The sequence below is a fragment of the Heterodontus francisci genome, chromosome 4 (assembly GCF_036365525.1).
Source record: "Heterodontus francisci isolate sHetFra1 chromosome 4, sHetFra1.hap1, whole genome shotgun sequence".
Lineage (NCBI taxonomy): Eukaryota > Metazoa > Chordata > Chondrichthyes > Heterodontiformes > Heterodontidae > Heterodontus > Heterodontus francisci.
Window position 1 is genome coordinate 78,559,826 of NC_090374.1, and position 22,256 is coordinate 78,582,081.

A 22,256-nucleotide genomic window follows, 5' to 3' on the forward strand; every position below is an offset into this window, starting at 1 on the left:
TTTGCTTTTGAATGTTGAAGTCAGGATGATTTGTGACTTGGAGACAGCGGTGTTCCGACAGGATCAGTGTTGTTGTCCTTCTCAGTGGTACACATCACGGTGAGGGCAATACTGGAAAGGCTGTATTTAATGCCCATCCCTAGCTGCCCTGAGATTCTGGTGAGTCTGCATGCAACAGTGTAGTCCATGTGGTGGCGGTGGTCCCTCAATTTGAAATGTATTCCATGTTGCATCTCTACTGCCTCCCCCTTCCCCTCCCAGCAGTTACAGACCATACACTAGTGTGTTAGTTCAACAGATCCAATATTTTTGACATTTCTTGTGATTTATGCAGATGACACCAACTTATGAAATGAGGCCAAAGATAATTTTTTTTGTGAATTCCATTTTGTCAAGGTAAAATTAAAGCAGCACAATAAAACAGTTTGAATATCACATGGGGAATTCTATTTTTGTCAAGCCGAACAGTTTGTATGATGTATCTGATAGTTGCTGAGGAATAGGAAGCAATGATAATAGAGGCAATAATACCAACACATAATAGCGTTTAAATAATATAAAAACTTACTTCTTCCTGTCCTCTGGATCTGGTGGAATGGATTTGTGCAAAGGTGCCAGTTCCTCTTCATGAGCAATGACTAGCTTAGCGTTCACCTGAACACCTGAGATTCGGAACGTAGGTCCCTTCACTTTACCACGTCTGGCGGCTGTTTCAGAAACAAAATTTCAGACACTTTCACTGCATGAGTTCTGCATCTGCAAAAAAAATCTATTTCAACAGCAAACACAATATTAGGACTTAGTTATATTAAAGGAGGTATGACCCTTGGATGGGTTTCAGGAGCAGCATTAGATCAGTAATCACTGTCGACAGCTCGATAATGGTGCGATGATACACATGAAATTAAGAGTCTGCTGCCACAGCCACCAGACATTTTAATTTATGTCTTAGCTGCTCTTTACCTATTCTTGGACAGGCTGCTTGGTGAATAAGGCGAGGATAGCAGCATGGATAGAAACTAGATATTCGTTGTATTTGCTTTAAAGTCAGATAGAGAAGGGATTAGGAAGGAGAAGTGGTGAATGAGGGAAAGCCTGCGACTGCTTCTTAATTTTTTCTTGGGACATGGGTATTGCTAGCATTTATCGTTCATCCCCAGTTGCTTAAGAAGGTGATGGTGGAGCACCGCCGTCTTGAAGTTGTCAAGTTCATAATTTATGTGGTATTTCATGCCAATAGGTCAAACTGATGAACTTTTATAAAGCCATGGTTAGGCCCCAACTAGAATATTGCATCCAGTTCTGGTCACCACACTTTAGGAAGGATATGAGGGTCCTTGAGATAGTGCAGAGGGGAATTACCAGAATGGTTCCAGGTATGAGGGATTTTAGCTGCAACATTAGTTTGGAGAAGCTGGTGCTATTTTCCTTGCAGCAAAGGAGATTGAAGGGAGATTTGATAGAGGTGTGCAAGATTGTGACAGATTTAGATAGGGTAGATAAATAAAAGTTGATCCAAGTAGCTGATTCGGGAAGAGATGCAGAAGGGATGTGAGGAAGAGTTTTTTTTACGCAGCGAGTGGTAATGACCTGGAATTTGTTGCCTACCAGGATAAAGGGATCAAAGGATATGGCGGGAACAGGTTACTGAGTTGGATGATCAGCCATGATCATAATGAATGTCATTATAGATGGCAAAATAGATGTCAACATGGAGTTCTAAATATGTATCACAATGAAAAACCCGTGAAAAAAACGAACTTGGGAATGGGGGAATCTATTAAAATAATGCAGTTGCTGTCTGTCCACACTTTGATAGGTCGGTGGATTTAATAGGTGGCCGGAGCCAGCACTCAGCAGAAAGCTTATTGGCCCCATTTTCCACTGCAAGGGAGGTGGGTTGTGCAAGTGAAAACTTTTTTTGGCATTTACATTTGGCTCTAAACAAGATAAAGTCTACAGTGGATATTGTTATGAGTGAGAAGGCATCTGTCTTCAGATAATTACTCAGCAGGGATCTTTTTTGACTTAGGGAAAGATGTCTACAAAGAAGTGACAGGTCAAGATTTACAGGGGTCAGGAGGCTTGACTCCGGAGATATTTTTGGTTTCACTTTGGACAGGCAGTTGAGATAGGGACAATGTTTTGAAAAGGAGTTAAAGAATCAACCTGCCAAGGACAAATCCCAACTCAGCCTGTCCCAGCTCTTCGAAACGCCTGCCAGTTTTTCATCTCTTTGAGAAGCAAGTGTAAGAAACAGAATGAAACTGTTGCTGCATTTTTCTTGGAAAGCCTGCCCAAACTGATCTTCAACGTCGCCAAACAAGAACTGTTCTTGGAAGATCCCAGTGACTGCCGTCTATGCTGGGACGCCAAAACAAAACAAAGGACATCGACATCTTTCCATATCTTCTCTTTTTGCTTCAAGCATTAGCAAATATTTGGCCAAATAATTCTTCTCGGTTTTTTTTGTAATAGAGCTCTAAAGAGTAAATCTCTACTTTTTCAGTTAACCGATAATTTTATTGTTTATTAAAGAAATCTGGTTGGTGTATTTTATTCTGGGATAAAAATAGAGTCTATGATTGACCGTATCAGTAACTGGGAAAAAATTTAAATATATGTTGCGATCTGTGGAGAAATGAAACTAGAATAAACAGTGCACTCCTTCTGCCTCAGTCGTAACAATTTGTTTAAGGTTTTCACATGTACAGTGGGAGGTGAGTTTCGTATGCACTTGCGAGACTACAATATATAATTGAGACACTGAGGTAAAATTTAATCACTGTAATATCAAATAGAAAGAGACAGATTTTAAATATAGCCAATATAATATGAAAGAGAGATTGAGGTACAGTAAGTTAGAGATTGCAGAGGGAGACCCATTTCAAAAATAGGACAATTTCAGTTAGGTTTATAGGTCATGGTTTGTGGAGTGTTTTGTAAGGTCCAGTGAGGTTTTGCACCTATGGACTGACGGTTGATTAGATATTGTAACATTTTGTTCTAACATTAAAGTAGTGTGCGCTGAGTGACAGTTTTATGATTGATTTACTACAAGGGATCTAGTGAATAGGGATGACACATGCTAGGCGGGTGGTGCCTGGCATGCGTGGAGACGCGTAGGGAGGGGACTATGGTGATCAGTACTGGAAAGGTTTGGAGGTATATCGGGATAAAAGAGGTTTGGCATTGCAGAGTTTAAATAAAAAATAAAGACTGAGGTAGAGTGCCAAGAGGATATATTGTTAGAAGTTGTATTAACAAAAGCAACACTTGGCCACAAATGAGGAAATTCAAACTTGAGGAAAATATGGCATGAACACCCAACAAAAAAGTGTTTGTGCATTGGCTGCTTAATCTAGGGGATGGAAATTCGGGAGATTCAATTCAAATACAGGAGAATTGTTTTTCCGAGGAGTCACATTGTGCTGATTTCCTATTTGGTGAAAGCATTGATGCATTTGATACAACTTATTATTCCAAAGCTATTCTTTGTGCAAAGAATAAAGATTCACTATATTTGAGCGAAAATGTTTTAGAAAAGCTGTTCGGTGAATTAAAAGAATACATCAGCATTGACTCTATAGAAGAAGAAGCTGATAGCAGTCTGCACCCTCCAGAGTTTTTACACAGTTTAACTCTAATGGGCAATGATACCGCACAACCTTAGACTCAACTAAGGAGCGCTTATAATGTTGCTACGAAACTTGAATCCTAAACAAGGACTTTGGAATGGAACAAGATTGGCAGTTAGGAAGCTGTTTTCTTTGATGATAGATGCTGACATTAAAACAGGCAGATTTGAAGGAAATTTGGGAGTTTTTATTTCTCGAATTATATTGAGCCCATCGGATGGGATGTAATCCTGTCTCTTCAACTCAGGAGAAAACAGTTCCCAATTAAACTTTCATACTCTATGACTATAAACAAGTCACAAGGCCAGACGTTTGTCAAAATTTATATTTATATACCTAGCCCTGTTTTTGCACATGGGCAGCTTTTTGTACCTTTTTCTACAGTGAGAAGTTTTGATTCTGTTAAAGACTTTGGTGAAATAACTAGAAATCCTGTATTTGAAGTACAGTTGTAATAAAGATACTAATTTGACTGCAAATGTTTTGCTGGTCTCTGCTAGTTTAGTAATAACTAATGTTTATCCACTGAAGGTTTTCCCACAATACTTGTGTTCATCTTCTCCTTGGACAGTTCTACTGCAACATTAGTAAGAAAGACAGACTTGTACTTTTATAGCACTTTTCAAAACCTCAGAATGTCCCAAAGGGCTTTACAGCCAATTAAGTACTTTTTTGAAGTCTAGTTATTATTGTCATATAGGAAGCGTAGCAGCTAATTTGTATGCAGCAAGCTCCCAAAAACAGCAACGTTATAACAACCAGATAATCTGTGTTAGTGGCATTAGTTCAGGGATAAATATTGGCCAGGGCACAGGGGATAACTCCACTGCTATTCTTCGAAATTGAGTCAATTTAATGTCCACCTGAGTGGGCGGACTCAATTTAACATCTCATCCAAAAGACAGCACCTCGAACCATGCAGCATTCTTTATGTACTGCATTGAATTGTCAGCCTAGCTTTTGTGCTCAAGTTTCTAGAGTGAGACTTGAGCCCACAACCTTATGACTCACGAGGTGATAGGGCTACCCACCGAGCTACAGCTGAACAAATTATAAATGTTAGTGTCAAGTTCACTGTATGTATAATTCAGGGCTACTGCTTCACCATTCTGTCCACATCAATAATTTTCAAAGGAATTATGAACTATAAATGTGTACCTGTCTTCTCCTGGCCTGTGGACTCTCGTAGAGCCTTAATACAACCATTGTGCACCATCTCTCCCAACCGCCTGAGATCCACCTCCGACTTATCCACCAGTTCAGCATCTCGTGCAATCGCTTCTAACCTGTAAAACAAGATCCAGCAGATTACAGCAAACAATAGTTTTAACTATAATTTTGCAACTATTATACTGTTATGGGCAATGGGTTGAAAAATAAATCGTTCAAATTCAGGATAAGTTATTCCTTATTCTCTGCTCTAAATTGTACACAAACTTTATTTACACAAAGCATACCTTTCCAGAGGTCCACCAAACTTCTTGTAACTCTTGATAAACCTAATAAACACAAAATAGTATTAATAGACACATAGAAAACAGGAGCATGAGTAGGCCATTCGGCCCATCGAGCCTGCTCCGCCATTCATTATGATCATGGCTGATCATCCAACTCAGTAGCCTGTTCCTGCTTTTGCCCCATATCCTTTGATCCCTTTAGACCCAAGAGCTATATCTAACTCCTTTTTGAAAACATACAATATTTTGGCCTCAACTGCTTTCTGTGGTAGCGAATTCCACAGGCTCACCACTCTCTGGGTGAAGAAATTTCTCCTCATCTCAGTCCTGAAAGGTTTATCCCGTATCCTTAGACTATGACCCCTGGTTCTGGACTCCCCCACCATCGGGAACATCCTTCCTGCATCTATCCTGTAAAGTCCTTTTAGAATTTTATAGGTTTCTATGAGATCCCCCCTCACTTTTCTGAACGCCAGCGAATATAATCCTAACCGACTCAATCTCTCCTCATATGTCAGTCCCGCCATCCCAGGAATCAGTCCGGTAAACCTTCGCTGCACTCCCTCTATAGCAAGAACATCCTTCCTCAGATAAGGAGACCAAAACTGCACACAATATTCCAGATGTGGCCTCACCAAGGCCCTGTATAATTGCAGCAAGACATCCCTGCTCCTGTACTCGTATCCTCTCGCTATGAAGGCCAACATAACATTTTCCTTTTTGACCGCCTGTTGCACCTGCATGCTTACCTTCAGTGACTGGTGTACGAGAACACCCAGGTCTCGTTGCATATTCCCCTCTCTCAGTTTACAGCCATTCAGATAATAATCTGCCTTCCTGTTTTTGCTACCAAAGTGGATAACCTCACATTTATCCACATTATATTGCATCTGCCATGCATTAGCCCACTCACTCAACTTATCCAAATCACCCAGAAGCCTCTCTGCATCCTCCTCACAACTCACCCTCCCACCCAGTTTTGTGTCATCTGCAAATTTGGAGATATTACATTTAGTTCCCTCATCTAAATCATTAATGTATATTGTGAATAGCTGGGGTCCTAACACCGATCCCTGTGGTACCCCACTAGTCACTGCCTGCCATTCGGAAAAAGACCCATTTATCCCTACTCTTTGTTTCCTGTCCGCCAACCAATTTTCTATCCATCGCAATACACTACCCCCAATCCCATGCACTTTAATTTTACACGCTAATCTCTTATGTGGGACTTTGTCGAAAACCTTCTGAAAGTCCAAATAAACCACATCCACTGGCTCCCCTTCATCAACTCTACTAGTTACATCCTCGAAGAATTCTAGTAGATTTGTCAAGCATAATTTCCCTTTCGTAAATCCATGCCGACTCTGTCCGATTCTACCACTGTTCTCCAAGTGCTCTGCTATAAAATCTTTGATAATGGACGCTTGAATTTTCCCCACTACCGACGTCAGGCTGACTGGTCGATAATTCCCTGCTTTCTCTCGACCTCCCTTTTTAAGTGGCGGCACAGTGGCGCAGTGGTTAGCACCGCAGCCTCACAACTCCAGCGACCCGGGTTCAATTCTGGGTACTGCCTGTGTGGAGTTTGCATGTTCTCCCTGTGTCTGCGTGGGTTTCCTCCGGGTGCTCCGGTTTCCTCCCACATGCCAAAGACTTGCAGGTTGATAGGTAAATTGGCCATTAGCAATTGCCCCTAGTTTAGGTAGGTGGTAGGGGAATATAGGGACAGGTGGGGATGTGGTAGGAATATGGAATTAGTGTAGGATTAGTATAAATGGGTGGTTGATGGTCGGCACAGACTCGGTGGGCCGAAGGGCCTGTTTCAGTGCTGTATCTCTAAATAAAAATAAATAAAAATAGTGGGGTTACATTAGCTGCCCTCCAATCTGTAGGAACTGTTCCAGAGTCTATAGAATCTTGGAAGATGACCACCAATGCTTCCACTATTTCTAGGGCCACTTCCTTAAGTACTCTGGGTTGCATACCATCAGGCCCTGGGGATTTATCGGCCTTCAATCCCATCAATTTCCCCAACACCATTTCTCTACTAATACTGATTTCTTTCAGTTCCTCTCTCTCACTAAGCCCTGCATTCCCCAACATTTCTGGTATGATATTTGTGTCCTCCTTTGTGAAGACAGAGCCAAAGTATGCATTTAGTTGGTCAGCCATTTCTTTGTTCCCCATAATAAATACCCCTGTTTCTGACTGTAATGGACCGACATTTGTCTTCACCAATCTTTTTCTCTTCAAATATCTATAGAAACCTTTACAGTCAGTTTTTATGTCCCCCGCTAGCTTGCTCTCATTCTCTATTTTCCCCTTCTTAATCATTCCCTTGGTCCTCTTTTGCTGAATTCTAAACTGCTCCCAATCCTCAGGTCTGTTGTTTTTCCTGGCCAATTTATATGCCTCTTCCTTGGATCTAATGCTATCTCTAATTTCCCTTTTAAGTCATGGTTTGGCTACCTTTCCCGTTTTACTTTTGCGCCAGACAGGAATAAACAATTGTTGCAGTTCATCCATGCGTGCTTTAAATGTTTGCCATTGCCTATCCACTGTCATCCCTTTAAGTAATGTTTCCCAATCCATCATGCATTAAAATGCTTGACTGGACTAATAACTGCATTAAAGTGAATCAATTCTCCAACCTCAACAATTCACAATTAACCCAATGTATACAAAACAAAATTCAAAAACAGTGCACAGATTACGCATTCACTTTTCAAACTGTGATAAAGAAACAAATGACACCACACCACTCTGCCATGTGTGTGCATGCCACTAAAAATTAAATGCAAGTGGGTTTACATTGCATATTGCACAGTCTATGTACTATTTGTATTCGGATTCTATAGCAGTGATTTTGCACCATTTACGGACAGACCTCCCATAGTGTCACTCATATTAAACCAGATCATATACAGTTTGATAAGGATAGAAGAAGTGCCATACCACGTAATTCTCAATGTATTATTCTGTTACGGTGAAACTGTCTGCCTTTAATCCAAATCATTGTGAACACAGACTCGAGGCAATCAGAATTTATTTTTTCTATGGCCAGAAAACTTTGCAGATTGGAATATACTTATTGGTTTCAGGTGAGCAGCATCTGGCATTTAAGATTGTGATGCATCTGTAACAAGGTGAGAGAACTGGGCCTCCTAACCACATCATTTTTCATGCATTAAATATTGATGCATATTTCTACTAAATTCCAAACCATTAATATTTTATGAAAGAAGCTTTAGAATTCAGTAGATAAAAGCAATTGGTGTGACAAGATGAAAAAGGAAGAGTTGTTTCATTGCATAAATTAGTATAATTTATATTCAAAAGCATACCTTCGAATCTCAGCATCGCTAAACCCTTTAATATTTTCACGAGGAATTGTTCGAGGTCTCCCGCGCTTTTTAGGGCGCTTTCCTTCAGAAACGGAGTCACTGTCTGACTCTGATGAACGCCTCCTCCTGCGCCTCCCTTCGCTTCCGTTAAAACTAATCTGAGGTACAAAAAGAAACATTAACAAAACACTAATGCTACATTCTACCTCATCAAAGGCAAAGTTCTTTACCTTTATAAATATCACTAAAAATATTTAAGACTCACAAATTGTATTCTTCACCGACTCTGAAAAATAGGCTACTATCCTACTTTCCAAGAACAACCTTTATAAATATCACTAAAAATATTTAAGACTCACAAATTGTATTCTTCACCGACTCTGAAAAATAGGCTACTATCCTACTTTCCAAGTAAGCCAAAGAGAGCATTCTAAAGGAATTGTCATTCGTCTTGCTGTTTAAGAATGGATTGACAGAAAGTTGTAAAATTGAAAAAAAATGCAAACCTGTTATTGCAATGTATTTTTTAGCCACAGGATGGCAGCAGTGCACTTTACTAGCACAGTAAGTTTCATTTTGGGGTATTTACATCAAAATACATAGTTGCAACAGACATGCACGAATACTCACTCATTTTGATTACATCAGATCAGAGGATTAAATCATCCTGTTTGTTGTTATCTTGATCTGTTTCTAACTATAATATGTCACAGTGCTTGGGGAATAGTGGGTGAAAATTAGCACCACAAACTAAATGTCCACAAAGAAAAAAATTACATTTAATTAGCACCTTTAATTAAGAAAATGCCCACGATGTTTCAGAGGCATAATTCTGTCCCCTCTCTGCACTCCAAAGGCACCATACCATCTGTGACACCCGGGTCCAATCTTCCACCACCCCATCCTCCTACACACACATACCACCCCCCCCCACCCCACCCGCCTCAATCCCATCCCCAAGCACAAGAGAGATAATGTCTACCCTTTCATCTTCCCACTGTCCAGAGGCCCCAAACATCCTTCCAGGTGAAACAGCAATTTACATGTACTTCTTCCAATTTAATACACTGTTCGCTGCTCACAGTGTGGTCTTCTCTACATTGGGGAGATCAAACACAGATTAGGTGATCACTTTGCTGAACATCTCTGTTCAGCCCACAAGCATAACACTGACCTTCTGGCCAGTTTTAATTCTCCATCCCACTCTGACATCTCTGTCCCTGGCTTCGTACACTTTTCCAATAAAAATAAAGCTCAAGGAACAGCACCTCATCTTTACATTGGGCACTTTAATGCTTCTGTGAAGTGCCCTGGGGCGTTTTATGACGATAAGGCACTATATAAATAAAAGTTACTGTTGTTTACAGCTTTCCAGCCTTAACAGTGAATTTAAGAACAGTAGCTCCCACGTTCTCAGACAGCAGGTGCTGATAATGTAGGATGGCTGCAGCAGACTCATTCGGAATACAGGAGATGTGGGCTGGTGCTTGGGGTAGCCTGCACCCCGGGGTTTACCCAACTTTGTCATTTTCCCGGGCCACCGGAGCCTTCTCCGCTTTGCCAGATTGTTCACGCTTGGCCCCACCCCTCTGCTCTTCTCCCAAAACCATTTACACATGAGTTCTGTTTCTTTACTTGTCCCATTAACACGCCCTATGACAGACCTTTGCTCTTGCCCGCTCCCAATTTTTCTCTGCCTTTGTACTTGCTTATGAAACTATTACATCTCTAGCATCTTCCAGATCTGATGAAAGGTCATTGACCTGAAACATTAACTCTGTTTCTCCCTCCATAGATGCTGCTTGACAAGCTCAGTATTCGCAACATTTTCTGGTTTTGTTTCACATTTCCAGCTTCTGCAGTATTTTGCTTTTAGTTTCTCTTTCCTGTTGTGGCACTTAGCTTTGTGGGCAATGGTGCCAGCAAAATAAAGGAATGCAAATGTTACAGCCCTGTTCAAAAAAGCAGAGAGAAACCCAGTAAGCACAGGCAAGGCAGCCTAAGTGGGGAAACTCAAGAGACAATAATCTGGGACAAAATTAATTGGCTCTTGGGAAAAATTTGGGTTAATAACTGAAAGCCAGTATAGATTCGTTCAAGGCAAATCATGTTTGACTCACTTGATTGAGTGCATTGATGAAGCAACAGAAAGAGTTGACGAGGGTTGTGCGGTTGATGTGTATATAGACTTTAAAAAGGCGTTCAATTAAGTGCCACATAATAGACTTGTTAGTAAGTTGAAGCCCAGCCCATGGGATGGAAGGGGCATTGGGTGCGTAGAAAAAAAACTGGTCAAGGACAGGAAACAAATAGTGGCGAATAGTTTCAGACAGGAAGGTAGTGTGCAATTGTGTCCACCAGGAGTCAGTTTTGGGACCATCACTCTTTTTCATGCATGTTAATAAACAGAACAAGGCAGAATTTCAAAGTTTGCAGAGGAGCTAAACCTTGAAAATGTACGACGCAGTGAGGAGGATAGCAACAGACTCCAGGAGGACAGACATGGGCTGACAAATAGCAGATGAGATTTAACACTGAAGTGTGAAGCGTTTCATTTTGGTGGGAAGAATGAGACAATATAAACTAAAGACAGTGTTTGCTGACAATGCAACCACTAGGCGGCACAAAACTGGCACATGCGCAAATGCAGCCTCATCCATTGAAACGTCACTATCTGCGACGTCTCAGGCAGCTGCCAGGATTAAAGATGGCCCTGCTCAATTTATCACAAAACAAATTAAACCCAAATCCCCTCAATGGTTGTGATCACCGCCTCCATCCCACCCCCAACAGTACCCCCGCTCTCTCCTGTGCCTGTCTCCGTGCCGCTCACTCCCAGCCTCGCCACTGCCTTCCCTCACTCAGCCACTCGCTCCCGGCCTCGTCGCTCGGTCCCCGCTCTCCCCCACCTCCCAACCCCCCCCCCCCCCAGCTGCTAGCTCCAGGCCACGCCGCTTCCCTCCTCTTGGCCAGTCGCTCCCGCGTTGACCCATCACCCCTCATTCCCCACCTTGCGCGTCAGCGGCTTGTTCCCCGCTGCTTCTTCAGGCGGCGCGGAACAATTGGCGGGGGGGGGGGGGGGGGGGATGGTGGGGACAAGGCTGGGAGCGAGTGGCTGGGGTGTGAGTGGGGGTGGTGATGGCGGCGAGCCATAGTGCGAGCGGCCAAGGAAAGGCAGTGGGGAAGCGGCGATTGAAGCAGGGAGCAAGGTACTGTTCGGGGGAATGGAGGAGGCGACTGATGGGTGAGGACATCATTGCGTGGTTAAGACATGCGCGCATTCATACTGGCAAGCTGCCAAATGTTCGCACACACTGATGACACCTATGATCGCTCTGCGTAGTCAGGAGCCACTGGAAAACTAAATGATACAATTTCAAACAGGGTGCAGCAGCAGAGACCTCAGAATGTACATACACAAGTCTATGAAGGTGGTAGGATAATTTGAGAAGGCTGTAAAAAAATGTATATGAAATCCTTGGCTTTACTAATAGAGGCACAGAGTACAAAAGCAAGGAAGTTATGCGAACCCTTTATGGTTATGCCCAGCTGAAGTACTGTGGGTAATTCTGGGCACCACTGTTTAGGAAGGATGCCAAGGCAGAAGAGATTTACCAGAATAGTAGCAGGGGATGAGGTGAAAGCAGATTCAACAATAACTTTCAAAAAGAGATGTGACACAAATAGTAAGGGAAAAATATGAAGGACTATGGGTAAAAGCAAGGAGGTGGGACTAATTAGATAGCTTATTAAAAAGCTGGCACAGGCACAATTGGGCCGGAAAAAAGCTTTTGTGAGAATTGCATGAATTTGGTACCGAAGAGGTAGTCTTTGAGGGTTTTGAAATCTCACTTGATTGACACTTCTGTATCCAGAGACAGCTCAGGTTATTAATAGTTATGGTAAGCTTTCTATATTGTTTTAATTCATCTAGCCACCCTCCCCCCTCCACCCAATACACTGTGATGAGGTGGAAATCCTTGGTCCTGCAATATCATGCAAGTAAATTTATCAAATGCTGCTAAGAATCTCAAAGTACTTTGGTATCTTGCCTCAGATACAGCTTTATGATGCCGGTGAAAATTAAGAACTGCTACTTTTAATTCCTGCTTCTGAAAAAAAAAACTGTACAGTATATTCAATCCAAATTAGTAGTTTTGCTCTGAGCTACACATTTATCAATTCAGTGCTCTTCCATCTTTCAGAGAGAACACAAGTATGACACTGCATACTATTTTCACTGCAGAACCAGCAGTATAGGGTAAATTTTTTATTTTAAGTTTGTTCATGGGACGTGGATATCATTGGCAAGGCTAATAGCCCTTGAGAAGCTGGCATTGAGCTGCCTTCTTGAACTTCTGCAGTGTGTGTGGTGTAGGTACACCCACAGTGCTGTTAGGGAGGGAATTCCAGGACTTTTCACTCAGCAATGAAGGAGGAATGGTAATTTAGTTCCAAGTCAGGATGGTACGTGCCTTGAAGGGGAACTTACAGGTAGTGGTGTTCCCATGTATCTGCTGCACTTTCCTTCCAGGTGATGGAGGTCGCTGGTTTGTAAGGTACTGTTGAAGAAGCCTAGGCGAGTTGTTGCAGTGCATCGCGCAGATGGCAGCCACTGCAGCCACAGTGTACCAGTGGTGGAGGGAGTGAAGTTTAAGGCGATGGATGGGGTTCCAATCAAGCAGGCTGCTTTGTCATGGATGGTGTTGAACCTCTCGAGTCTTGTTGGAGCTGCACTCATCCAGGCAAGGGGAGAGTATTCCATCACACTTCTGACTTGTGCCTTATAGATGGTGCAAAGGCGGAGTCAGGAGATGTCACTCACCGCAAAACTTCTGATCGCCTCTTGTAGTCACAGTATTTATATGGTCCAGTTAAGTTTCTGGTCAATGATGACACCCTGAATATTGATAGTGGGGAATTTAGCAATGGTAATGGTGCTGAATGTGAAGGGGAGGTGGCTAGACTCAATCACGTTGGAGATGTCATTGCCTGGCATTTGTGTGGTGCGAATGTTAATTGCCATTTATCAGCTGAATGTTTTCCAGGCCTTGCTGCCTGAAGGCAGGAACTGCTTCAGTATCTGAGGACTTTCAAATGGTACTGTACATTATGCAATTATCAGCGAACATCCCCACTTCTGACTTATGCTGGATGCTAAGTCATTGATGAAGTCAAGAAGACTGCCCTGAGGAACTTCTGCAACAATGTCCAGGGGGCTGAGATGATTGGCCTCCAACAACTACAGCCATTTTTCTTTGTGCTAGGTATGAGTCCAACTACTAGCGAGTGTTCCCCCGATTCTCATGGACTTCAGTTTTACTAGGGCATCTTGGTGCTACACTTGGTCAAATGCTGCCTTGATGTCAAGGGCAGTCACTCTCACTCTGGAATTCAGCTCTTTTGTCCATGTTTGACCAAGGCTGTAATGAGGTTTTGAACCGAGTGGTCCTGACTTGAGCATCAGTGAGCAGGTTATTGCTGAGTAAGTGCCGCTTGATGGCACATTTAACGACATCTTCTTCATTTTGCTGATGTTTGAGAGTAGGCTGATGGGCTGGTGACTGGTTGGATTGAATTTGTCTTTTTTTTTTTGTGGACTGAACCTACCTGGGCAATTTTCCACATAGTCAGGCAGATACCAGTGTTGTGACTGTACTGGCACAGCTTGGCTAAGGGCGCAGCTAGTTCTGGAGCACAAGTCTTTATCACTACAGTCGGGATGACATCGAGGCCCTTTGCTGTATCCAGTGCGCTCAGCTATTTTTGACATCACGTGAGGTTTTAGTTCATAAAATGCATGAGTTTGCCTGTGGAAACTGACCCTTTTTTTTTTCTTATTGAGTACCAGTGAAGAAACCTGAATTGCAACACCTTTAACACTTACCTGTTTGGCACAGTTGCGCATACGAGGAAGCAAGTAGATCTCTTGAAGTTCCTTTTGCCGCTCCTCTTCTTCCATCCTTCTCCGTTGTGCTTCTGGAATAATGTCATCCCAGTCCTTGATATTGCGCTGAGGTTCAAGGTCATCGTCCATTGTGGAAAAATTTGCCACCTAATAGTGAGAAGAAAGTTCCAGAATACTTTCTACAGGAGTGCACAGGATTAAGTTAGACAATGAGAAATCAATGCATTGAACAGCAATATAGGCAACGACCAGCTAATCCTACCAATAAAATTAAACTGTAAATCTTAGGTCAGTAATATTTATTGCGTGACACAGGAGGGCTATCTGCAGGCCTAACTCGCCCGTGCTTGACTGAGAGATGTCAGCTGAGCTGGAATCTTGCGCTCCAGCACAAGAAAGCACATTATATAAGAAGTTGAAACATCTTTTATAAGGGACAGATAGGCGGCTAGATTCCCTACCCTACAAACAGACAATGTAACCTTTGAACACAGCTTTCCTGCTGTAACTTGTACATATTATTGATTAGGCTGTAGTTAGAGCACTGTGTCTGATTTAGGCAGCTTGGAATCAGACAAGGGTGATCATCCAGAAAAACAAGGAGCAACTTCTCAAACACTGCAGGCAACATTTCCTGAATTCAGTGCATCCAAGATGAGTGCCTCTGTTCTGTTTCAATTGCACTGCTGAAACCCCCAAAATAAGACAAATAACTGCATTCCATTAAGATTCCTTACCCCTTTGTCATTTGGCATTACAGATTTACTTTTTTTTTTGAAGCAACCACATACCTCATTTTCACACCTGCAGTTCTCTAATATTCACTTTTAAAATGGAGGTGGATAATATGAAAAACAACAAGGGTATGGGGAATGAGATTAAACAGATAGGTCTTTCAGGGAGCTTCTAACTGTGCAATGGGCCTAAATGATCAATTCTGAAGCTTGTGAACAGGTAATACAGCTAACCTTTACATGTAACACAATTAAAAACAATTAAAGTTAATAGCTCTCGATGCTTTGAAAGAAAGCAGCTTAAGGAAATGACCAGCTTCCCCCACCCCTCCCCAACCAACACACCCTGATGCTAACACATATCAAGAGTATATCATTGTTATATCACTGAACAATTCAAAAAACAGTTTTAAAGATTTTTCTTTTGGTCTCAGCATCCACTCATTCCACTGCTCATGTTATGATACTCCATGCTTTAACTTCTTTCAATTTTTGTTTTCAAATTTAAGTTCTCTATATATTTTTTTTTATGTGCCCGTGTAATTTCAAGGACCATCCTGGAACTGGAACTCAACCTGCCAAAATTTATATTCCGACTTGCTTAAAAGCCAGGTCCAAAAGCCATTTTTTGTTTTAAGCTATTTTAGCTAGTCAAGGTTCTTGGTACTGCTAATTGACTTGGCCTTCAAACTGCAACAGCTATAGCAACAATTTTTGTTTCACTGTTCGTTTGGGTGATCGCATTGGTCGGATTGATGAGTTATCTCATCAATACCCCAGCAGCGCAGATGCTTATTGTATCTTGAAAGCTATGGACAGGTTCGCAGATCCAGCTGGATGCAACAGCAAATACTTTCCAGCACCTTGAATTGGGATAGCAGCTCCTCTCCCACAGTGGTAGGTCCAGGTTCATTCTCTCGAGTTTCAGCACGGCAAAGAATTTCATCAATATCCATTTCCTACAAACACAATTCCCATTTTTAAATATAACTGCATTGTTAGCAAAGTTCATTATAGTGTGTTTTTAAATTAAATTTTAAAACAGTTCATCCTAGTTTTCATTCTATGCCTTTACAGGAAAGTTTTAAAAAAGCATAAAGATATTTTAAAATGGATTTGAAGTACTGGAGAGAAAGCTAAGATAACCTGCATGTTCAAAAAACGTAATTCTTAGTTAGAAATCATATGAGCCTACATTTTCCTCTATGTTGGTCTCACCACCAGAATTGCGATGGGGCGGGACATTTTGCCTGCTCCACTGATCTCAGTGGTATTCCTGCCTGCATTGGATGTGGAGGAAGAGGGGGAAGAAAGGGGGCACAGAGAAATAGATATCACTATTTAAATTGCTTCTGGCAATAAATTCAAGGTACAGGAATCAGCAAAAGAAAATCTTTTTTTCTGGCAAGTGGGATTATTATTCGCAAAGTGTCTCAGAGTTCAGCTGCAAGGTACAACACCCCCAGCTTTTCAGAGGCATTCATAGAAGTGTTGGTAAACCAAATTCTGAGAAGGAGACTTTGTTTAGGATGCAGGGCAGCCAAGGGGACTGCCCAAGAGAATGACAGGAAGTGGAAGTGCTACCTCGTCGATCCTGTGTCACAAAATTTTAATGACTCATCAGTAAGAGTTAATTTGCCACACCCTCCAAGAACGTCCTGCATTAAATATGCTTGCCACTTACGACCACCTTCCCTTTACGGAGATAAAGTCCTTCAAGAGCTTAACATTATGGTCCATAAGGATCTTTACACCTTCAATGGCATGAGATTCTTCACTGACAGCATTACATGCAAATTCCACATTAAAGTTTAACATAGTATCTGAGTACTTATTTCAAGTAAACGTTAACTCTGCTTCTCTCTCCACAGATGCTGCCAGACCTCCTGAGTATTTCCAGCATTTCTTGTTTTATTTCAGATTTCCAGCATCTGCAGTATTTTGCTTTGATTTTAGTGTTCAATTCACTGCCACTTCTCTTCCAGGAATGCCTACCTTGAAGAAGTTCTGCTCTTCTATCTGACGGGATTTTCCTTTGTCTTTTTTTACCTTGTTTGCCTTCATTGCTTTCTATTTCCCTCCTGGTATATGATAAAGTGTCTACCAAAACTTGTTTTCACAGCCACATCTCCTTCCTCAGTAACTGTCTCCGGCTCCGACTTATTCCACGTGGATTCCAATTGAAGTTTCATCCTCCACGTTTTGAATCCACCCAGGATTACAGGTATCTCCGAAAAATACAACGTTCCTCGGACTGCGGTTCTCGTCACATCCTGAGATCCAAACACAGTGCCATGCACTGCCACATGTACACACTGAACCTCTCTCTCCAGCAGCACCGCCTCACCTTATCTCAAAGCTGTTCTACTCTGCAGTTTCATTTCATCCTTCGTCTTACTGACGCATTAAAAAAAGCTTTTCTTCTTCCTTTCAGGTGTTAAGGAACGCAAGCCCCAGCAGCTGATGGGGACTAAAGCCCCTCCAGATCCTTCTTCTCCTTCACTTCCCTCTGACCCCACCCCTTCTGATCTGACCCCTTGCCATGTATTCACTATACCCTCTGACCTTTCCCTCACTGACACTGAACATTCTGTACTCAGCAAAGGACTCAGTTTTATCCCCTTGCGCCCCTCAATGAATTTTGTGCTCGGCATGATGTTGAGCATTCTTCCGTCGCCTTCATCTCCAGGCTCGCTTCTTTGACCAGAGTCCTCCCCCCGACCCATTCTGCCGCCTCCAGAATTCTCCCTCTACCTGGACCCCTCCCTCTGATCTTTGCATTGAAAACCGTCAGCGAGACATCGGCCGTCTCAATTTCTTTGCCCTCCTCACTCACTCTAACCTGTCCCCTTCTGAACTTGCCGCACTCCATTTTGTCAGGTCTAACCCTGATAGTCATCAAACCTGCAGACAATGGTGGTGCTGTTGTTGTCTGGCGTACCTCTACCTTGCAGAGGCTCAGCGCCAACTCTCAGACACTTCTTCCTACTTCCCCCAGACCATAATCCCACACCAAACATCAAGCTACTGTCCACAGGACTGTCACTGACCTTATCTCCTCTGGAGATCTTCCCTCTACAGCTTCCAACCTCATAGTCCCGCAACCCCTTACAGCCCGCTTCTACATCCTTCCCAAAATCCACAAACAGGACTGTCCCGGCAGACCCATTGCTTCAGCCTGTTCCTGCCCCACTAAACTTATTTCTTCCTATCTTCACTATCTTTTCTCCGCTGGTCCAGTCTCTTCCCACCTACAGCCGTGACTTTTCTGAAGCTCGACGTCATTTTGACAATTTCCAGTTTCCTGGCCCCAACTGCCTCTTCTTCACTATGGACGTCCAATCTCTCTACACCTCCATCCCCCACCAGGATGGTTTGAGGGCTCTCCGCTTCTTCCTTGAACAGAGGGCCAACCAGTTCCCATCCACCGCCACCCTCCTCCGCCTGGCTGAACTTGTTCTCACATTGAACAACTTCTCCTTCAGCTCCACTCACTTCTTTCAACTAAAAGGCGTTGCTATGGGTACCCGCATGGGTCCTAGTTATGCCTGTCTTTTTGTGGGATATGTTGAACATTCCTTGTTCCAGTCCTACTCAGGACCCCTCCCCCAATTCTTTTTCCAGTACATTGATAACTGTATCGGTGCCATTTCCTGCTCCTGCCCGGAACTGGAAAAGTTTATCAACATTGCTTCTAATTTCCACCCTTCTGACACCTTTACATGGTCCGTCTCCAACCCTTCCCTTCCCCGACTTCTGTCTCCATCTCTGGGGATAGGCTGTCTACTAATATTCATTATAAGCCCACCGATTCCCACAGCTACCTCGACTACACCTTCACACCCTGCCTCCTGTAAGGACTCTATTCCATTCTCCCAATTTCTCCGTCTCCGACGCATCTGCTCTGATGATGCAACCCTCCACGACAGCGCTTCTGATATTTATTTTATTTTTATTTATTTAGAGATACAGCACTGAAACAGGCCCTTCGGCCCACCGAGTCTGTGCCGACCATCAACCACCCATTTATACATTAATCCCATTATTTATTTAGAGATACAGCAATTTATTTAGAGATACAGATATATCTTCCTTTTTCCTCAACCGAGGATTCCCCTCTACTGTGGTTGACAGGGCAGTCAACCGTGCAGGGCCCATTTCCCACACCTCTACCCTCACCCCTTCCCCTCCCTCCCAGAACCACGACAGGGTTCCCCTTGCCCTCACTTTCCTCCCCACCAGCCTCCACATCCAAATGATCATAGAGTCATACAGCACAGAAAGAGGCCTTCGGCCCATCATGTCTGTGTCGGCCATACAGCACCCAACTATTCTAATCCCATATTCCTGCAGTTGGCCCGTAGCCCTGTGTGCTATGGCATTTCAAGTGCTCATCTAAATACTTCTTAAATGTTGTGGGGGTTCCTGCCTCTACCACCTCTTTAGGCTGTGCGTTCCAGATTCCAACCACCCTCTGGGCAAAAAAATGTTTCCTCAAATCTCCCCTAAACCTCCTGTCCCTTACCCTAAATCTATGCCCCCTGGTTCTTGACCCCTCCACTAAAGGAAAAAGGTTCCTCCTATCTATCCTATCAATACCCCTCATAATCTTGTACACCTCAATCATGTCCCCCCTCAGCCTTCTCTGCTCCAAGGAAAACAGCCCTAGCCTTTTCAGTCTCTGTTCATAGCTGAAATACTCCCGCCCAGGCAACATCCTGGTGAATCTCCTCTGCACCCTCTCCAATGCAATCACATCCTTCCTATAATGTGGTGACCAGAACTGTACACAGTACTCCAGTTGTGGCCTAACTAGCATTTTATACAGCTCCATCATAACCTCCCTGCTCTTATATTCTATGCCTCGGCGATTAAAGGCAAGTATCCCATTTGCCTTCCTAACCACCTTATCTACCTCTGCTGCTGCCTTCAGTGATTTATGGACAAGTACACCAAGGTCCTTCTGATTTTCTGTACTTCCTAGGGTCCTACCATCCATTGTGTATTCCCTTGCCTTGTTAATCCTCCCAAAGTGCATTACCTCACACTTTTCAGGATTAAATTCCATTTGCCACTGCTCTGCCCATCTTACCAGCCCATCTATATCTCCCTGTAATCTAAGGATTTTCTCCTCACTATTTACAACACCACCAATTTTCATGTCATCTGCGAACTTATTGATCATACCTCCTATATTCACGTCTAAATCATTAATGTACACTACAAACAGCAAGGGCGGTAGACTACTAGTCACAGGCTTCTAATCGCATCCTCCGCCATTTCCACCACGTCCAACGTGATGCCATTACCAAACGCATCTTCCCCTCCCCACCCGTCAGCATTCCAAAGGGATCGTTCTCTCCGCGAAACCCTGGTCCACTCCTGCATTACCCCCACCACTCGTCCCCTTCCCACGGTACCTTCCCATGCAACCGTAGGAGGTGTAATACTTGCCCATTTACCTCCGCTCTCCTCACTATCCAAGGCTCCAAACACTCCTTTCAGGCGAAGCAGCAATTTATTTGTACTTCTTTCAATTTAGTATGCTGTATTCACTGCTCACAATGTGGTCTCCTCTACTTTGGGGAGACCAAACACAGATTAGGTGACCGCTTTGCAGAACACCTCCGCTCAGCCTGAAAGCATAACCCCGAACTTCCGGTTGCTGGTCATTTCAACACATCCCCCTGCTCTCATGCCCACATCTCTATCCTGGGTTAGCTGCAGTGTTCCAGTGAACATCAACGTAAGCTCGAGGAACAGCACCTCATTTACCGATTAGGCACGCTACAGCCTGCCAGACTGAACATCGAGTTCAATAATTTCAGAGCTTTTTTTATATTATTTTAGTTTGTTTAGTTTGGTTCTACTGTGCCTACCCACTGTTTTTTCCATGTTTGTGCTTGGGACCAGGCTGTTCATTTTTCTGTCAATTAACACCCTCTCTGCACTAACGCTCTGTCTTTCAACTCAACATTAACATACCGTTTGCCTTTGCTCCATGACCTGCTGGTCAGTTATTCTTTGTGACCTTGTCCTATCAACACCTTCTCTTTGGTTATCTCTTGCCCCACCCCCGCTTTACTTGCTTAAAACCTATTACATTTCGAATATTTGCCAGTTTTGATCAAGGGTCACTGACCTGAAATGTTAACTCTGCTTCTCTCTCCACAAATGCTCCCAGACCTGCTGAGCATTTCCAGCATGTCTTGTTTTTATTACTTATTTCAAGTACCTGTCAACACCCACATATTGACACCCTGGTTTCACTGCACCTAGGAAGCATTCTTCTTAAAGGAGAATATAGGTCAGAACAGCAAAAAGGGAATGATAAGTGGTGGACTATCTAATCACCAGTCTCTTAACCATGAAGAGAAAGCACTGAAGTTCCTGGGAAGGCAGAAAGAATAGGTCAGTCAAACACAGTTCCTGGTAACAATGAAGCTGACTAGAACTGCTGCAGAGATGCAGTCCACAATGCAGCTTAGGAAGTCTTGGGCCCATCTGTCTATAAACAGCAGAACTGGTTTGATGAAAAACACTGCCTGGACTCATCATGGATAAAGGACAAGTCATCAACCAAGAAACAAGTTTATGATAACATTTGTAAACAACTCCAAACTGAACTAAGGATTGTGCGGGATTCCTGGTGGAGCAAAAAGGCAGATGAATTGCAATGAAATGGTGACCAGAATGACATGAAGAACTTTCAAGATATGCTTAAAACAGTATATGGCCCTTAATCTAGTGGCTCCACCCCTATTGTCAGCACTGATGAAACCATTCTTCTCACATCCAAAAGTCAAATCCTGAAAAGATGGACTATTTCCAAAACCTTCTAAATTAGCTATCAATGAGTAAGCCATTGATCAGCTGCCTCTGTGCCAACGATATCCTTGCAAAAGAACATACTGTAGCTGAAAAAACCATTTGGTTATCCTCAAATGTGAAGGCACCTGGTTCTGATACTATCCTAGCTGAGACATATACAAGGCTGGTGGCGACTACTTAGTCAAACACCTCAACATTTTAATCTATGTGGCACTGAGGAAAGATCCCCCAAGAGTTCAAAGATGCTTCAATTGTCCACCTCTAGGAGGGAAAAGGAAATTGTTTTATCTGTGCTAATCACTGGGGAATCTCTTTGTCATTGCTACAAGATCTTTGCAAGAGTG

At 43.0% G+C, this 22,256-nt stretch overlaps 1 protein-coding gene across 3 annotated transcripts in view; it reads right to left on the reverse strand.

Moving 5' to 3' along the window:
• The window catches only part of chd1 (chromodomain helicase DNA binding protein 1), a 211,756-nt gene that overhangs the window by 30,769 nt on the left and 158,731 nt on the right, over window positions 1-22,256 (reverse strand). For all 3 annotated transcript variants that reach the window (XM_068029758.1, XM_068029756.1, XM_068029757.1), the window contains exons 22-27: window positions 15,945-16,040; window positions 14,327-14,494; window positions 8,440-8,597; window positions 5,096-5,137; window positions 4,797-4,924; window positions 569-707 (exon numbers count right to left, since the gene is read on the reverse strand). In XM_068029758.1, coding sequence (XP_067885859.1) covers window positions 569-707; window positions 4,797-4,924; window positions 5,096-5,137; window positions 8,440-8,597; window positions 14,327-14,494; window positions 15,945-16,040 — 731 coding nt within the window. The remainder of the gene's footprint in view (window positions 1-568; window positions 708-4,796; window positions 4,925-5,095; window positions 5,138-8,439; window positions 8,598-14,326; window positions 14,495-15,944; window positions 16,041-22,256) is intronic.